The sequence below is a fragment of the Neoarius graeffei genome, chromosome 5, assembly GCF_027579695.1.
Source record: "Neoarius graeffei isolate fNeoGra1 chromosome 5, fNeoGra1.pri, whole genome shotgun sequence".
NCBI lineage: Eukaryota > Metazoa > Chordata > Actinopteri > Siluriformes > Ariidae > Neoarius > Neoarius graeffei.
The window spans coordinates 23,990,076-24,007,166 of record NC_083573.1 but is presented as its reverse complement, the minus strand read 5'-3'; the positions used below and the strand labels follow the sequence as shown (position 1 = coordinate 24,007,166).

Here is a 17,091-nt window from a genome sequence, read left to right as displayed (position 1 = left end):
ATCATTACCAACAGAGAGGATTTCAGAATAAATAAGAACTTATGAATGAGCAGATGAAGAATGTGATGTAGCACATCTATGCAGTGCTGTGGAGGTTCAAGAGTTTTGTACACCTGATCATGCCTGCTAATTAACCAGACATAGCTGTGCCCTTTTCTTTGCATGTACATACTTTCTGACCTGCGGAAGCTGCCGCTGGGAGACCCTGAGGTTTGTCAAGGAAGAGAAAATTGTATGTTGAGAAAAGGCAAGCTAATGCACTGCTTTATGCTTTCCTCTGTACAGAGTTAAGGCAGTAATTCAGCGCAGATGCATGAGACTGATCCTGCAGAAGTATTTGTTTAAAAGGTATTTAACTGTACAGAATAGTTTATAGATATAAATATATTTCCAGCATGTTACATTTGCAAATTTTTAGATTCTTAGAGAGAAAAAAAATAGATGCAGTAGGGTTTAAAAATCAGATTTTTATTGTTATAGTTCTCTTGTAATTATACATACATTATTTCTACTACAGTGCTCTTGAATTCTCAATTCAGACTGATAGGATGATGGTGATTCTTTTTCTCACGTAGCAATTCTGAGAACAACTCATCAAATCACAAGTTCATATTAATGCACTCCTTCTGATATCTTATTGCAATAGTAACAGCTTACACAGTATGGAAGATGCTCTACATAACTGATAAGTAATGTTTTACACAAAAATAAAACAATCATTGATATGGCAGACAGACTATTTCACATCACACAGCAAAGCTACACTTTGTAAGATCCAGTACTCAGGAGGCTGAGCTGTCTTCAAGTCCACAGCTGCTATGAAATTCAAGTCTGTCCTCACGGGCTTCTTATAAATGGGGCAGGAGTAGAAGCGAGGGTCCTTCACAACTGAGAATCAAACAAACAATACTATATTAATTCCGGTCTTACACACTAACATTATTCACAAAATGTAGCAAAAGTTATATATTTCAGTAACTTTTAAAACCTTTTTTTTTCTCTCCGTGCTTTCACGGAAGGCGGTCGCATTTTTCTCTGCTCTCCCTCTCCCTTTTTTCCCTGCTTGTGCTCCTTTGTCTCGTCTCATCTGTCTATACTTTTGAGAGACGCTCTCTAAACTAAAAAAAAAATCATGGAATCGATAAACTGGTCTCCTAATGAAATTGACAGTTTTCTCGATGAGAAGCCTGGGTTCGGGGGAACCCGCTTGTCCTGCTAGAACGTTCGCGGCTGGCTACACGATGGATGCATGGGAGCAGTGGCGGGTAGTGTGCCTGGTGATTCTTTCTGTGGAGGACATTGAAGACATCTACCAATTCGGAACCATGATTACAGGACTTTTGCTGACTGGATTAGGCATTGCCCTGGTTTATTGAGGAAATCAGACAACGGTGACAGCTGTTCAAAGCCCCATAAAGCTGCCCGATATGATTGAAGCGGTGGGCAGAGCTGTCGGCACTCAGACTGTGGCTATTCAGAACTTGAACCGCAACATGGATGACAGCATGGAGAAGCTTTCGGCTTTGCAAAGAAAATGGATTGATTTAAAGACCAAATTGGACAAAATGGACAGACAGAGTGGACATGCAAAAAATGTGTCTCCTCGCCCCAAGACCAAACAATCCCAATCTTATCTGCTTTCGGCTCCCTGAGACAGCACCGGGCTCGGCCAAGGCCGTTGCTGGGACAACATCTCCCCCTGAAGGTCACTGCTGTGAGATGCTCTCGCATTCCTTCCCCCATTTCCCGTGGTCGCCGCTTTCACCCCCAGTGTGACAAGCGGGTGCATGACCAGCACCCTCATGGGTGCAGGAGCGGATGGCTGCTTGCTTGCGCTGGGTTACCTCCTCCCCCCTTCCCCCCACCCCTGATCGCCTCCCCCCTTCATTTGTATGAATTTTACAAACTGAAGGCCTTAATAACTGTTAGCTATCATACTTCAAGATAAGAATATTTCTAAATGGATGCTTCAGTTGTTTTGAAACCTAATCTCTATCTACTGTATCTGTAGCGTGTATTGTATGGTCAGTTAAAGGTGCATTCGATAAGATTAGGTTTTTGTTGTTTTTCCAAGATCAAAAAGTCTTTAATGATTAGTTGGGTTCACCATTTGAATGATTATACAGGATGTTTCAAAAAATTTGATATAATTTCACAATCTAATAACTTTACCAATTCTCGTTCAATTGACCTCAAATTTTAACAGCATGTGTGGAAACAGGTCAAAATTTTATGTTTAATGTTTTTTTTTTTTAGGTATAGAAATGTCATTCACTGGAAAAGAAAAGGCGTTTTGCTTGAACACAGTCAAACAAAATGCACCAACTGCAATGCAGATTGGACATGGCACAAAAAGTTCAAAGAGGAACTGTGCAGGGCAAAAGGATATGGACGACCATCAGCATCGGAAGAGATGGTCGAGTGGGTTTGCAAATATTGAAAATTTGTGAAATTGTTCATGGAATCCACACACCTTTGAATTTCTCATTCAAAATTTGAGGACTAAATCTTATATTGCTCAACATTAAGCCTGTTCAGTTTCATTTGCCTAGACTATGTAGTTTCTGGGATATTTACATCTCAAATAATTTCAAATTTTTTGAAAGTGTATATATATATATATATATATATATATATATATATATATATATATATATATATATATAGTACACATTCACATGTTCAATGAATTTATCTGATTACTGGAGCAGAGCATTTTTAAATTATGAATGCTGCAGGGGTTATTAATCAAAGGATGGATTAATTAATTAACTAACTAATTACTTACTTGTTACTGGACCTCATTTCACCCCAAAACTCTTTTTTTTTTAATCCACCGTGAACCAAGCACACCATGCCTGTACCAGATAATCTGGTTATTTCATTTCTTCTCTACCAATAAATTGAGCTAGAAATGTTTGTAAACCTGCATGTTCATGCAACTATCCAATCATGGCAAATTTAAGATGCCATTCCTCACTCAATCTGGCAATCTGACTCTCTCTGCAAATTTAGGCATCTTAAAATGTTTTTATTAATGCCAAATAAAATATCCAGCACAAATTATATATGATAGACATAAATTAATAATTTATAAATTTTATTTTAAACACATTTTCAGTTAGCGGGACTGCAGCTTATCACCGTTCCCGCCTGCGTCTGCATATGTGCACTCCCGCCCGCGCCCGAATATGTGCACTCCTGCTCCCGCCCGCGCCCGCAATGAGCTTTCAAAATTTGTCCCGCGCCACACTGCTTTGCGGCGGGTCCTGCGGGACTCCCGCGGGAGTGCAGGCCTCTACTTCATATCCTGTGGAACCTGCACTTCTTCCCAAATGGAGAGGAGGATGTTTAAGAGCTCGGTAAGAAGTGTTGGTCCACCTGCTTTGAAGAACCTCAGCTGGAATACAGTCTGGACCTGGGGCTTTGTTGTTTCCTAAATGGTCAAGTGCTGATTTTACTTCTTCAACTGTTGGGGGTATTTCAAGTTTGTATAATATGTCATCCTGTGTTATCCCATCAAGGTCAGCTATGTTATATTGAGTTTAACACTTGCACGGAGGCTCAAGCCCAAATAGTTTTAGAAATGTGCAACCATAGCCCTATAATGGCTACAGTAGCCTATACTGTCAATTTTTTGTTGTTGTAGGCTAGGACTGTGTTTTGTTATAACATTTATATATGCTATGCTTATAGGGTATTCTATAGGATATTAGAATATCTTAGTTTACAAATGTAAACTGGGTTAGCCTAATGTTTTGTATGGCTGAACAATAAATATACCAAATTTCCACTTGGAATTACGTGCTCGCCTGTCTTTTATTATTATTATTATTATTATTATTATTATTAGTGCTGTAAAAAATGACGCATTATTATCGCGTTAACTTGACTCAATTTTAACGGCGATAATTTTTTTTATCGCGAGATTAACGCTCTGTGACATGATGTAGGTTTTTCATAAGCTTTTGAAACTAGTAGAGATGGGATTTATGGCTCTTTGATGGGATCTGCATCTTTGTGATCCGTTCTTTGAAAAGAGCCGTTCAAAAGACTGGCTCATTTGGCTCTTTTTAAATATTTATTCAGTTTTAAGAAGACATCGTCTGTAAACTCAATGCTATCCCAGAAATCCTTCCTGTAATATGCAAATTTGGCTGCCTCTGATTGGACAGCGTGATGCATCAACAGGCAGAAAGTGTAAAAGTACAAAATGTGTTAAGTGAGCTGAAACAGTTAAGATCAGATTCAATGCAATATTTATCAACGAACAACTTAAAGTTAATATAATAGTGTACTTTATATTATAATCAAGCATGTCAAGCCTACCATCACTGTGTAACCTGTCTCTCTGATTAGAGTTGTAGACTAACTCAAGCAGTAATTCACTTCACTCATGGTTCTCTTGCTAGCTCTGCTTTGCAATAAAAAAAAAACATTGGTACAAAGCAAGCCCATTCACTTTTTTATGCTGATCAGAGAATTACAATGGTTTCTCATGTGACAAAAATGTGCAATTCGCGATTAAATATTTTAATTGCTTGACAGCACTAATTATTATTATTATTATTAGAGACACTACATGCTGAATTCAGAAACAAGGTAAATAATAACAAACGTGAACATGAGCTGTAGATATTTATGCTCAAATCCACTCAAAGTAGGGGGCGGGGCACTATCACGCTGTGTCAAGACAAGAACTTTCGTGAGAAATAACGCGAACATCTGCATCATGCGGGATTTGCGGGCGGGGGCGGGAGCGGGACAAAATATGGCAGGCACAGGCGGGAGCGGGACTGAAAATCATAATTCTTTGCGGGCGGGAGCGGGACTGCACAATGCGGGCGCGGGCAGGAGCGGGACTGAAAAATCCGACCCGCGCAGACCTCTAATATGAAGAACGGCTACATTCTCACCATCTTTAAGAAGCAATGCCACTTAACTTGTGGAAACTATCAAGGGATAACACTCCTGTCTGTCATCAGCAAGTTGTTTGCCCATGTAATCCTTAATAGAGTGTGGCCCCGCATTGAGAAGCACCTCCCAGAGGCCCAGTGTAGTTTTAGAAATGGTCGATCAACTTCCGACACGATGTTTGCTGTCCTCAAAAAATGCCAGGAACAACATCAGGAACTATGTCTGTGAAGGTTCTCAGTCATCCAGGTCATAGTAAACTGTCGGTGCTAAAAGAAGGCGACTGGACTTGCTTGAAATTCTTGAAGACATTTCACCTCTCATCCAAAAGGCTTTTTCAGTTCTGTTTGATGAGCGGGGAGCTCCAGGTATTTATCCTCTAGTGGATCAAAAGCAACCCTCAGGAGAGTTGTTAAAGTAAAAGAGCCTAGCTTCGTCAACCTGGAATGACCATCACTGAACAGAGGAGGTTGTCTGAGACCACTTATCAGCCACATACAATGCAGTCCTTGGCACACTTCCCAGACAACTGAATACACACCCTCACCAAAACTCAATGGACTTCAATGACTCACAGGATGACAGAAAGAACCAATGACCCACAGATCACCCTAATGAGACTGTAGGCTGCTAACAACATTCACACCTGGCCCCCAGTGGCCTACACCTACAGGATGACTGTGACCCAGGTGACCTCCTGAGGTTTGCTTTTGATCCACTAGAGGATAAATACCTGGAACTCCCCACTAGTCAGACAGAACTGAAGAAGCCTTTCGGATGAGAGATGAAACGCCTTCAAGAATTTCAAACAAGTTCAGTTGCCTTCTTTTAGCACCTATGGTTAACATCAGGAACTACATATAGTTTTCATGGATCTTGTCAAGGCATTTGACACTATGAACAGACCCCTCATGTGGGCACTGCTGGAGAAGATCGGCATACTCCCAAAACTAACCATCATCAGAAGCTTCCATGATGGCATGGAAGCTAGAGTACTCATTAGCGTGGAGCTCACTGAATCTTTCAAAGTCTCAAATGGCTTGCGACAGGGATGCATACTAGCACCAACACTTCATACTCTTCTTTACCGTTATCCTATGTTATGCACATAACTCTATGTCTGGGTTTGGCATTGAAATCAAACACAAGCTCGATGGCAGACTGTTTAACCTACAGAGACTTCAGCTGACTTGGTCTTGAGACCAAGTCAGCTGCAACAACAAAGCTTGACAATTTCCTGTATGCTGATGATGCTGCCTTGGTAACGACAATCCCAGAGTCCTTACAGGAAGGTGTCACGACATTGAATAACTCTTGCAACATCCAGGGTCTCACAATCAGCAAACCAAAGGTAATGCATGTCCAGTGTGACCATCCTCCAGCCATTAAGATCGAGGACTTCCAAATAAAGCATGTTCATACATTCACATATCTCGGAGGCAATATGTCTGATAATGCATCACCCAATGCAGAGATCCAAAGGAGAGTTTCTCAAGGTGCAGTAGCCTTTAATGCTTTACAATCCAGGTACTGGGAGAGGAAAGGTCTCACTATATGCACCAAGTTACCTGTATACAAAGCCATCTCTTCTCTATGGCTCAGAAACATGGCCCACCTTAGCCCATCATATACACCGTCTTGAGAAGTTTCAAAGATCTCTCAGTCAGGTCTTAAATGTGAAATGGTAACGACACCGTCTTGAGAAGTTTCAAAGATCTCTCAGTCAGATCTTAAATGTGAAATGGTGGTAGTGTGTGACCAATGCTGCAGTGTTGCAGTGGGCAAAAACAACAAGTATAGAGACCATTCTCAGAGGCAACAGGAGCCGATGGCTCGGCCACGTATCCCGGAAGGATGACAATAGAATTCCCAAGCAATTGCTGTTTGGAAAATTGAGACATGGCTTATGTTCTCGGAGAAGACCAAGGAAGAGATGGAAAGACTGCACTAAAGAAGATCTCAAAATATTTGGATTTGACAGGTAGTCCTGGTTTAGAACTTCCTTGGACCGCCAGGTCTGGAGATTGCAGCTCTATAAAGAAATGCAACTCTGTGAAGCCAGGCTGACGTCTATGACAGAAGAGAGACACAAGAAGCGCCACCAAAGGGCTACACAGGTTCCCCATAGTCGAACTAATGGGGACCATTGAATGAATGAATGAAGCATGCTAACATGCTAATGGCTAACATGTTAACTGTTTAGCTAGCATGCTAAAATGCTAAGGCTAACATGCTTACAGTTAGCATGCTAAGATGCTAACACTCAACATGTTAACATGCTAAGGTTAACATGCTAACAGCTCGCTTACTACAGTAACAGCAAACATGTTCATGGTTAACATGCTAGCATGAAGCTAGCATGATAATATGCTAATGGGTAACATGCTAACAGTATGCTAACATGCTAAGGTTTATATGCTAACTGCTAGCATACATGTGGGGTGCATGTGCACGCAAGTATTCCTAATAAAGTGGCCACTGAGTTAAAGTTGATTTGTTGTCAAAGTCTCAAATGAGCAGATCCTTGCCAATGTATTATGACCTATGGGGGAAAGGAGGGATGACTCAGTCAAGCTTCCAATAATTAGCAGCAATGTATAAGAAAAAGGAATGGATGAAAGTCAAGACAAAGATGAGTCCAGGTCAGGCCTGATGATGTGTGTGTGATGGGTGAGTTGGCCTGAGGTGCCATATGGTGGATGTGTGGTGAAGTGTTACTGAGCAGAACTCCATTCATTTGAATGGGGCCAAAAATCAATGGAAGCCTAAGGAGGGGAAAAAGGGATGTGTGAAAACCAAGGAAAAGACGAGTGCAGATCTCAGATGAGGGGATGGATACATGCAGGGACTTGGCCTGAGGCATCATGTGAAGTTTCATGATATTTGGTTACTCTGTTCAAAAAACTGACAGAGTGAAAGTTTTTCTCCCAAAACTCAATTCATTTTCAATGGGGCAAAAAAAATGAAAGAAAAAGGCAAGTGTGGGTCAGAACCAACTGCAGATAACTCAGGGGGAGTTGGCCTGAAGTATTGCATGAGCTTTGTTGCATCTGCGATGAAGCATGTCCAAGCAGGACGAGTCGAATCGTGAGCCCTATTCATTCTCTATGGGAAAAAAAACAACAGAAAAATGACAAGAACGAGAAAACGGGTGCGTCGATCCAAAAGCTGTATACGAGTACACTACACCGGTTCAGGACGGACGTTTCAGAGTTGGAACAGTGCCGCTATCTCAAAAGCTGTAGGAGGAGTAGCGGCTCCAAAAATCGGGTGTACAGAAATAATAACTAGAGTCGACAATTCCCCTGCTGGAAATTGTGAGAGGATGCAGTGCGTGAAGCAATTTGGTCACGCATGTTTGCTGGCCGTGAATGTGTGACCTGCTATGATGCTACAATGATTATGTGTGTGCTTGAGACAGCAGCCCCTCCCCTCTCTGCGAATTTGAGCTGTTGGTGGCACTAGAGAGTTCGAGTCACCACCTTAAACTCTCTAGCGCCACCAACAGCTCAAATTCGCAGGTCCAAAAAACCCCATCTTCCGTACAAATTTTGATTCGTAATAACTCAATAACCGTACGTCGCACACAGACAAGCAATATATCAAAACGTGCGGCTCGATCGGACTCAGTGTGCTGTTACTTTGTTCGTTATTCTACGATTTTTTCACGACGTGGTCGCGAAAAAATCGTCCAAAATTTCCCATTCATTTCTGTGGATTTAATTGAAAAACGCACTTTTTCAAACCTCCGCTGCTCTGGCATGCATTGACCTAGAGACATGATTCAAACGTAAAAACGTAGAGAAATTTCTCCTGTGTGGATCTGGCATTCAACTTTTTTGCTAGGTTCTATACTTTTGGATCAGTCCTGGCTCAAACACCATGAACAAAAATGGAGAAATTCAGAGTTTATAATGGGTGTCTATTGCGTTACACACCAGTGGAGCTCGTTAAATTAGAGTGTAGAGGGCCTGAAAAAAAACCTCAAACTTTCTCCTTTAAACTGTGTTTTCAGCCACAATTTTCACTCTACAGACGTAATTTTTTCAAAATTAGTAGTCACACATGTCCTGATTCACACAATGTGTCTACCTAACCGATAGCATTTACAGTTTTTATATGAGAAGCCTCAAAGTGAGGAGAGCGCAGGCGAGCGGCCTCATAGAGCCCCATTCAAATCCTGACAGTGCTCTTACTGCAAAATCAGAAAACTCACTCGTTTTTAACTCGCTCTAGTGTCCTCATTTTTAACACTACAGACAAAAAATTACATCACTGTGTTCATGAGAGCCTTCTGGCACTCACTGTGAAATAATTTTGTGAATAGCTGCTTTCGTTTTCGAGTTATTCATCGTTGTTCCAGGCCTGCTGCTGAGCAAAAAACAGCAGAAAACTGACAAGATCTTGTGTGACTCAGCGCTCCTGCTCAGGACTGTCGCCATGCCAACTGGGAGCAGTGAGGGAGCAGAGAGGGGAGGGGCTGCTGTCTCAAGCACACACACAATCATTGCATTGAAGCATCATAGCAAGTGACACATTCACAGCTAGCTAACATGTGTGACCAAATTGCTTCACGCACTGCATCTCTCTCACAATTTCCAGCAGGGGATTTGTCGACTCTAGTTATTAGGATGCAGTGCTGCTGCACAGCAACCTATTTCCTCCCTTAGGGGAGTCACTGCGAAGCACAGCAACTATTGTTCTTCTATGTGTTTCTTCTTTTTTTTTTATTCTTATTAGGATGCAGTGCTGCCGCACTGCAACCTATTGACTCCCCTAGGGGACTCCCCTAGGGGAGTCAATAGGTTGCAGTGCGGCAGCACTGCATCCTATTGTTCTTCTATGTGTTTCTTCCTCCGTTTTCATCTTCCGTGCAAATTTCGATTTCGAATAACTCAATAACCGTACGTCGCACACAGACAAGCAATATATCAAAACGTGCGGCTCGATCAGACTCGGTATGCTATTACTTTGTTCATCAAAATGTGATTTTTTTCGTGACGTAGTTGCGAAAAAATCACCCGAAATTTCCCATTCATTTCTATGGAATTATTTGAAAAACTACACATATTTATAGCTACCCCTAGAACGGTCTGGCGCAAAGTTGTGAAATTTTGTACACTGATTCTTGACAACGTCAGGGTTCTTCTCAGCAAGTTTCAAGTCACCACCTTAAACTCTCTAGCGCCACCAACAGCTCAAAGTCGCAGGTACATTTCTGCTTCTAACTTTTGAACCGTTGGTCCGATTTTCAAAAACTTGGTATCCCTGGAATCCTTGGGCCAAGACGAATCCAGCGCAACCTCTAACAAAATTTTCAACCTCGGAAAGTTTTCGCTCTATTTTGAATTTTTTGAAAATCAATTAAAATGCTTCTCCTCCCTCAATTTTTGACCAATTTCTCCCAAACTTGGTACATGCCAACTTTGGACTAAGCTGCAAACAAAGACATTCCCGGATTTTTGAATTTCATAAGCATTTGGCCGTGGCAGTCAATCAAAATTGGCTGCGCAGACACGAAATGGGAAGTGTGCTCATATCTCGGCCGCGCTTTGGCGTATCTTAACAGAACTTGGTGTCATTATGCCCCACCCCTCCATGAAGGCCCACAAAAAAAGTGGAACAAGTTGGCCGCTAGAGGGCGCTACAGTTGGGAAAAGTGTCCTTTGGCTCATATCTTGACGTCATATTCTGGAAAAGTTCTGCAATCTTGCACACTGCTTCTTGACAAACTCACGGTTCTTCTCAGCAAGTTTCGAGTCACCACCTTAAACTCTCTAGTGCCACCAACAGCTCAAATTCGCAGAGAGGGGAGGGGCTGCTGTCTCAAGCACACACATAATCATTGTAGCATCATAGCAGGTCACACATTCATGGCCAGCAAACATGCGTGACCAAATTGCTTCACACACTGCATCCTCTCACAATTTCCAGCAGGGGAATTGTCGACTCTAGTTATTATTTCTGTACACCCGATTTTTGGAGCCGCTACTCCTCCTACAGCTTTTGAGATAGCGGCACTGTTCCAACTCTGAAACGTCCGTCCTGAACCGGTGTAGTGTACTCGTATACAGCTTTTGGATCGACGCACCCGTTTTCTCGTTCTTGTCATTTTTCTGTTGTTTTTTTTCCCATAGAGAATGAATAGGGCTCACGATTCGACTCGTCCTGCTTGGACATGCTTCATCGCAGATGCAACAAAGCTCATGCAATACTTCAGGCCAACTCCCCCTGAGTTATCTGCAGTTGGTTCTGACCCACACTTGCCTTTTTCTTTCATTTTTTTTGCCCCATTGAAAATGAATTGAGTTTTGGGAGAAAAACTTTCACTCTGTCAGTTTTTTGAACAGAGTAACCAAATATCATGAAACTTCACATGATGCCTCAGGCCAAGTCCCTGCATGTATCCATCCCCTCATCTGAGATCTGCACTCGTCTTTTCCTTGGTTTTCACACATCCCTTTTTCCCCTCCTTAGGCTTCCATTGATTTTTGGCCCCATTCAAATGAATGGAGTTCTGCTCAGTAACACTTCACCACACATCCACCATATGGCACCTCAGGCCAACTCACCCATCACACACACATCATCAGGCCTGACCTGGACTCATCTTTGTCTTGACTTTCATCCATTCCTTTTTCTTATACATTATAAACTCTGAATTTCTCCATTTTTGCTCATGGTGTTTGAGCCAGGACTGATCCAAAAGTATAGAACCTAGCAAAAAAGTTGAATGCCAGATCCACACAGGAGAAGTTTCTCTACGTTTTTACGTTTGAATCATGTCTCTAGGTCAATGCATGCCAGAGCAGCGGAGGTTTGAAAAAGTGCGTTTTTCAATTAAATCCACAGAAATGAATGGAAAATTTTGGACGATTTTTTCGCGACCACGTCGTGAAAAAATCGTAGAATAACAAACAAAGTAACAGCACACTGAGTCCGATCGAGCCGCATGTTTTGATATATTGCTTGTCTGTGTGCGGCGTACGGTTATTGAGTTATTACGAATCAAAATTTGTACGGAAGATGGGGTTTTTTGGACCTGCGAATTTGAGCTGTTGGTGGCGCTAGAGAGTTTAAGGTGGTGACTCGAAACTTGCTGAGAAGAACCTTGAGTTTGTCAAGAAGCAGTGTGCAAAATTGCAGAACTTTTCCAGAATATGACATCAAGATATGAGCCAAAGGATACGTTTCCCAGTTGTAGCGCCCCCTAGCGGCCAACTTGTTCCACTTTTTTTGTGGGCCTTCATGGAGGAGTGCGGCATAATGCCACCAAGTTCTGTTAAGATACGTCAAAGCGCGGCCGAGATATGAGCACAGTTCCTGTTTCGCGTCTGCGCAGCCAATTTTGATTGGCTGCCACAGCCAAACGCTTATGAAATTCGAAAAACCGGGAATGGCTTTTTTGCAGCTTAGTCCAACGTTAGCATGTACCAAGTTTGGGAGAAATTGATCAAAAATTGAGGGAGGAGAACCATTTTAATTGATTTTCAAAAAATTCAAAATTGCGGGAAAACTTTCCGAGGTTGAAAATTTTGTCAGAGGGTGCGCTGGATTCGTCTTGGCCCAAGGATTCCAGGGATACCAAGTTTTTGAAAATCGGACCAACGGTTCAAAAGTTAGAAGCAGAAATGTACCTGCGACTTTGAGCTGTTGGTGGCGCTAGAGAGTTTAAGGTGGTGACTTGAAACTTGCTCAGAAGAACCCTGAGGTTGTCATGAATCAGTGTGCAAAATTTCACAACTTTGCGCCAGACCGTTCTAGATGTGTGTAGTTTTTCAAATAATTCCATAGAAATGAATGGGAAATTTCGGGTGATTTTTTCGTGACTACGTCGCGAAAATATCACATTTTGAAGAACAAAGTAATAGCATACCGAGTCCGATTGAGCCGCACGTTTTGATATATTGCTTGTCTGTGTGCGACGTACGGTTATTGAGTTATTCGAAATCGAAATTTGTATGGAAGATGAAAACGGAAGAAGAAACACGTAGAAGAACAATAGGTTGCAGTGCAGCAGCACTGCATCCTAACTAGAGTCGACAATTCCCCTGCTGGAAATTGTGAGAGGGATGCAGTGCGCGAAGCAATTTGGTCACGCATGTTCGCTAGCTGTGAATGTGTCACTTGCTATGATGCTTCAATGCAATGATTATGTGTGTGCTTGAGACAGCAGCCCCCCCACTCTGCAACCTCACTGCTCCTGAGAAGGCACTGAGTCACACAAAATCTTGTCAGTTTTTGGCTGATTTTTGCTCAGGACCAGGCCTTGAACAACGACGAATAACTCGAAAACGAAAGCAGCTATTCACAAAATTCTTTCACAGTGCGTGCCACAAGGGTCTCCTGAATAAACTGATGTAATTTTTTTGTCTGTCGTGTTAAAAATGAGGACACTAGAGTGAGTTAAAAACGAGTGACTTTTCTGTCACGTTTATAATGGGAGTGAATGAGGCAGCTCACCAGCCCTCTCCTCAGTTTGAGGCTTCTCATTCAAAAACTGTAAATCCTATCGTTTAGGTAGACACAATGCATGAATCAGGACAAGTTTTACTACTACTTTTGAGAAAATTATGTCTGTAGCGTGAACTTTGTGGCTGAAAACACAGTTTAAACGAGAAAGTTTGAGGTTTTTTCAGGCCCTCTACACTCTAACTTAACGAGCTTCACTGGTGTGTAACGCAATAGACACCCATTATAAACCCCAAATTGCTCCATTTTTGCTCGTGGTGTTTGAGCCGGGACTGATCCAAAAGTATAGAACCTAGCAAAAACGTTGAATGCCAGATCCACACAGGAGAAGTTTCTCTATATTTTTACGTTTGAATCATGTCTCTAGGTCAATGCATGCCAGAGCAGCGGAGGTTTGAAAAAGTGCGTTGTTTTTCAATTAATTCCAGATAAATGATTGGGAAATTTTGGACAATTTTTTTCGCGACCACGTCGTAAAAAAATCATAGAATAACAAACAAAGTAAGAGCACACCGAGTCCGAATGAGCCGCACGTTTTGATATATTGCTTGTCTGTGTGCGACGTACGGTTATTGAGTTATTACGAATCAAAATTTGTACGGATGGGGTTTTTTGGACCTGAGACTTTGAGCTGTTGGTGGCGCTAGAGAGTTTAAGTTGGTGACTCGAAACTTGCTGAGAAGAACCTTGAGTTTGTCAAGAAGCAGTGTGCAAAATTGCAGAACTTTTCCAGAATATGACGTCAAGATATGAGCCAAAGGACACTTTTCCCAGCTGTAGCGCCCCCTAGCGGCCAACTTGTTCCACTTTTTTTGTGGGCCTTCGTGGAGGGGTGGGGCATAATGACACCAAGTTCTGTTAAGATACACCAAAGCGTGGCCGAGATATGAGCACACTTCCTGTTTCACGTCTGCGCAGCCAAATTTGATTGGCTGCCACGGCCAAACGCTTATGAAATTCTAAAATCCGGGAATGTCTTTTTTGCAGCTTAGTCCAAAGTTGGCATGTACCAAGTTTGGGAGAAATTGGTCAAAAATTGAGGGAGAAGAAGCATTTTAATTGATTTTCACAAAACTCAAAATTGCGGGAAAACTTTCCAAGGTTGAAAATTTTGGCAGAGGGTGCGCTGGATTCATCTTGGCCCAAGGATTCCAGAGATACCAAGTTTTTGAAAATCAGACCAACAGTTCAAAAGTTAGAAGCAGAAATGCACCTGCGACTTTGAGCTGTTGGTGGCGCTAGAGAGTTTAAGGTGGTGACTTGAAACATGCTGAGAAGAACCCTGACATTGTCAAGAATCAGTGTGCAAAATTTCACAACTTTGCGCCAGACCGTTCTAGGGGAAGCTATAAATATGTGTAGTTTTTCAAATAATTCCATAGAAATGAATGGGAAATTTTGGGTGATTTTTTTCGCGACTATGTCGCGAAAAAATCACATTTTGATGAACAAAGTAATAGCACACCGAGTCTGATCGAGCCGCACATTTTGATATATTGCTTGTCTGTGTGCGACGTACGGTTATTGAGTTATTCGAAATCGAAATTTGTATGGAAGATGAAAACAGAGGAAGAAACACGTAGAAGAACAATAGGTTGCAGTGCAGCAGCACTGCATCCTAAAAAAGTGCAGCAGCACTGCATCCTAAAAAAGAAGAAACACGCAGAAGAACAAGAGGTTGTGTGCTTTGCACTGCAACCTATTGACTCCCCTAGGGGAGGCAATAGGTTGCTGTGCAGCAGCACTGCATCCTAATAAGAAGAAACACGCAGAAGAACAAGAGGTTGCGTGCTTTGCACTGCAACCTATTGACTCCCCTAGGGAGTAATAGTGCTCCGGAACCTCGGCCGGAGCACTCCGGGAGCAAGCCGGAGCGCGCTGCTTAATTTGAGGGGGAGCAAGCCGGAGCGTGCTCCGGAACCTCGGCCGGAGCACTCCGGCTTGCTCCCCCTCAAATTAAGCAGCGCGCTCCGGCTTGCTCCCGGAGTTCTCCGGCCGAGGTTCCGGAGCGCGCTCCGGCTTGCTCCCCCTCAAATTAAGCAGCGTGCTCCGGCTTGCTCCCGGAGTGCTCCGGCCGAGGTTCCGGAGTGCGCTCCGGCTTGCTCCCCCTCAAATTAAGCAGCGCGTTCCGGCTTGCTCCCGGAGCACTCCGGGAGCAAGCCGGAGCGCGCTGCTTAATTTGAGGGGGAGCAAGCCGCCGGGAGCAAGCCGGAGCGCGCTGCTTAATTTGAGGGGGAGCAAGCCGGAGCGCGCTCCGGCAGCTATTTACACTGGATCCGGTGTAAATAGCTGCCGGATCATAATTACAGTAAACTAGTAAATACAGTAAAGGAAAAACTTGAGACTGAAAGGTTTTAACAGTCATCCAAATGACTGAACGTAAACATTGCTACAGTAACATACTAGCTACTATGTTGTTGACATTAGCTAGTGCTAACAGCTAGCTGCTAGTACACTGCTACAACACAGACACCGACCCTAATAATACAGTTCTTGGTCATTGCCTGGTAACAGCAAATTTATAACAGGCCATGTCTCAACAGACTAAGAAGTTATTTCAATGACATTTAATAACATTTTGTTTATCCTGAGGACCGAAAGTAAATGAAAATGTGAACAAACCTTAGCTGTAATAAGATGGCGACTACCGGCTCCAGGGACAACCCACTGATGTAGGCATGTTACCCAGCCTGACACAAAATATTTGTAGGCATCCAAACTCTTATACGCTTTCAGATCAATACCTGTGTATGGCGATGGGTTTTTAACGACATAGGTATACAGATCATGTGGGCCGAAGTCAGGTAAAGACGAGGGCTTCATGTACTTCCGTACGTCAGTGAACAATCCTGGTGAAAGCAGGTAAACGTCATTCTAGCCTGCTAACCTCAATTTTTGCAAATACCTCTCCCTCTGCTCACCCTGTAAATGCCCTACGTCGCTGGATAGTGAAGGTGTTTTCTGCATCTCGCTCCTTTTTCTTTTATGTTTTTCGTTTGTCGCCTTTCTCGCATTCAAACTGATTCGGGCCGTGACGTCCAAAATGGCAGCCTAACGATGCATCACATGACTTGGTCATGTGGGTGAAAAACCTCAATAGTGTGCTTGCTGCACAAAGCTGCAGTGCATTAAAAGTATGTAAGCCTTTTTTGGATGTACACCTGCACATGCTTAAGAGACCAGCAGTCACACTGATGGGTCACACCGGATAACTGCAGCAGTTTGCCATTCGTGCTGCTTTATGCACAAATACAGGTCAAGAGCTTCCATTAATGCTGACATCAAACATGGGAAAATGTGATCTTCGTGATTTTGATTTTGGTTGTTGGTGCCACGCTGGCATTTCAGACTGTTGATCTTCTTGAAATTTGATGCACAACAGTCTCGAGTTTGCACAAAATGGTGTGAAAAATACAGCTGAAAGTAAATGCTTGAATCCCACATGGTTTCTGAATGGGAAGTGAAATGTAATTAAAGAACGTTAAATGAGAGGACAGTCCAAAACATCCGGTAAAATCAACAGAAATAAATGTAGAGGTCCTACAGAAGGCCAAATATGATAGATGAAAGCATCTAAAAGCTGAAATTATAATGAGGTTGAAGGCAGTTATATAGGGTAAAGCTGCAAGTTGTTTACTTCACATTCAGAAAGGGGAACACAATCATTTGAGCTAATATTATTTAGTGTTTTTCAACTAGAAATGT

General features: G+C 42.6%; 1 protein-coding gene across 1 annotated transcript in view; it reads right to left on the bottom strand.

Moving 5' to 3' along the window:
- Nucleotides 1–478: 478 nt before the first annotated feature.
- The window catches only part of LOC132886222 (dynein axonemal heavy chain 5-like), a 768,703-nt gene continuing 752,090 nt past the window's right edge, over nucleotides 479–17,091 (bottom strand). The window contains exon 80 of the mRNA XM_060920790.1: nucleotides 479–888. Coding sequence (XP_060776773.1) covers nucleotides 737–888 — 152 coding nt within the window. The 3' untranslated portion in view covers nucleotides 479–736. The remainder of the gene's footprint in view (nucleotides 889–17,091) is intronic.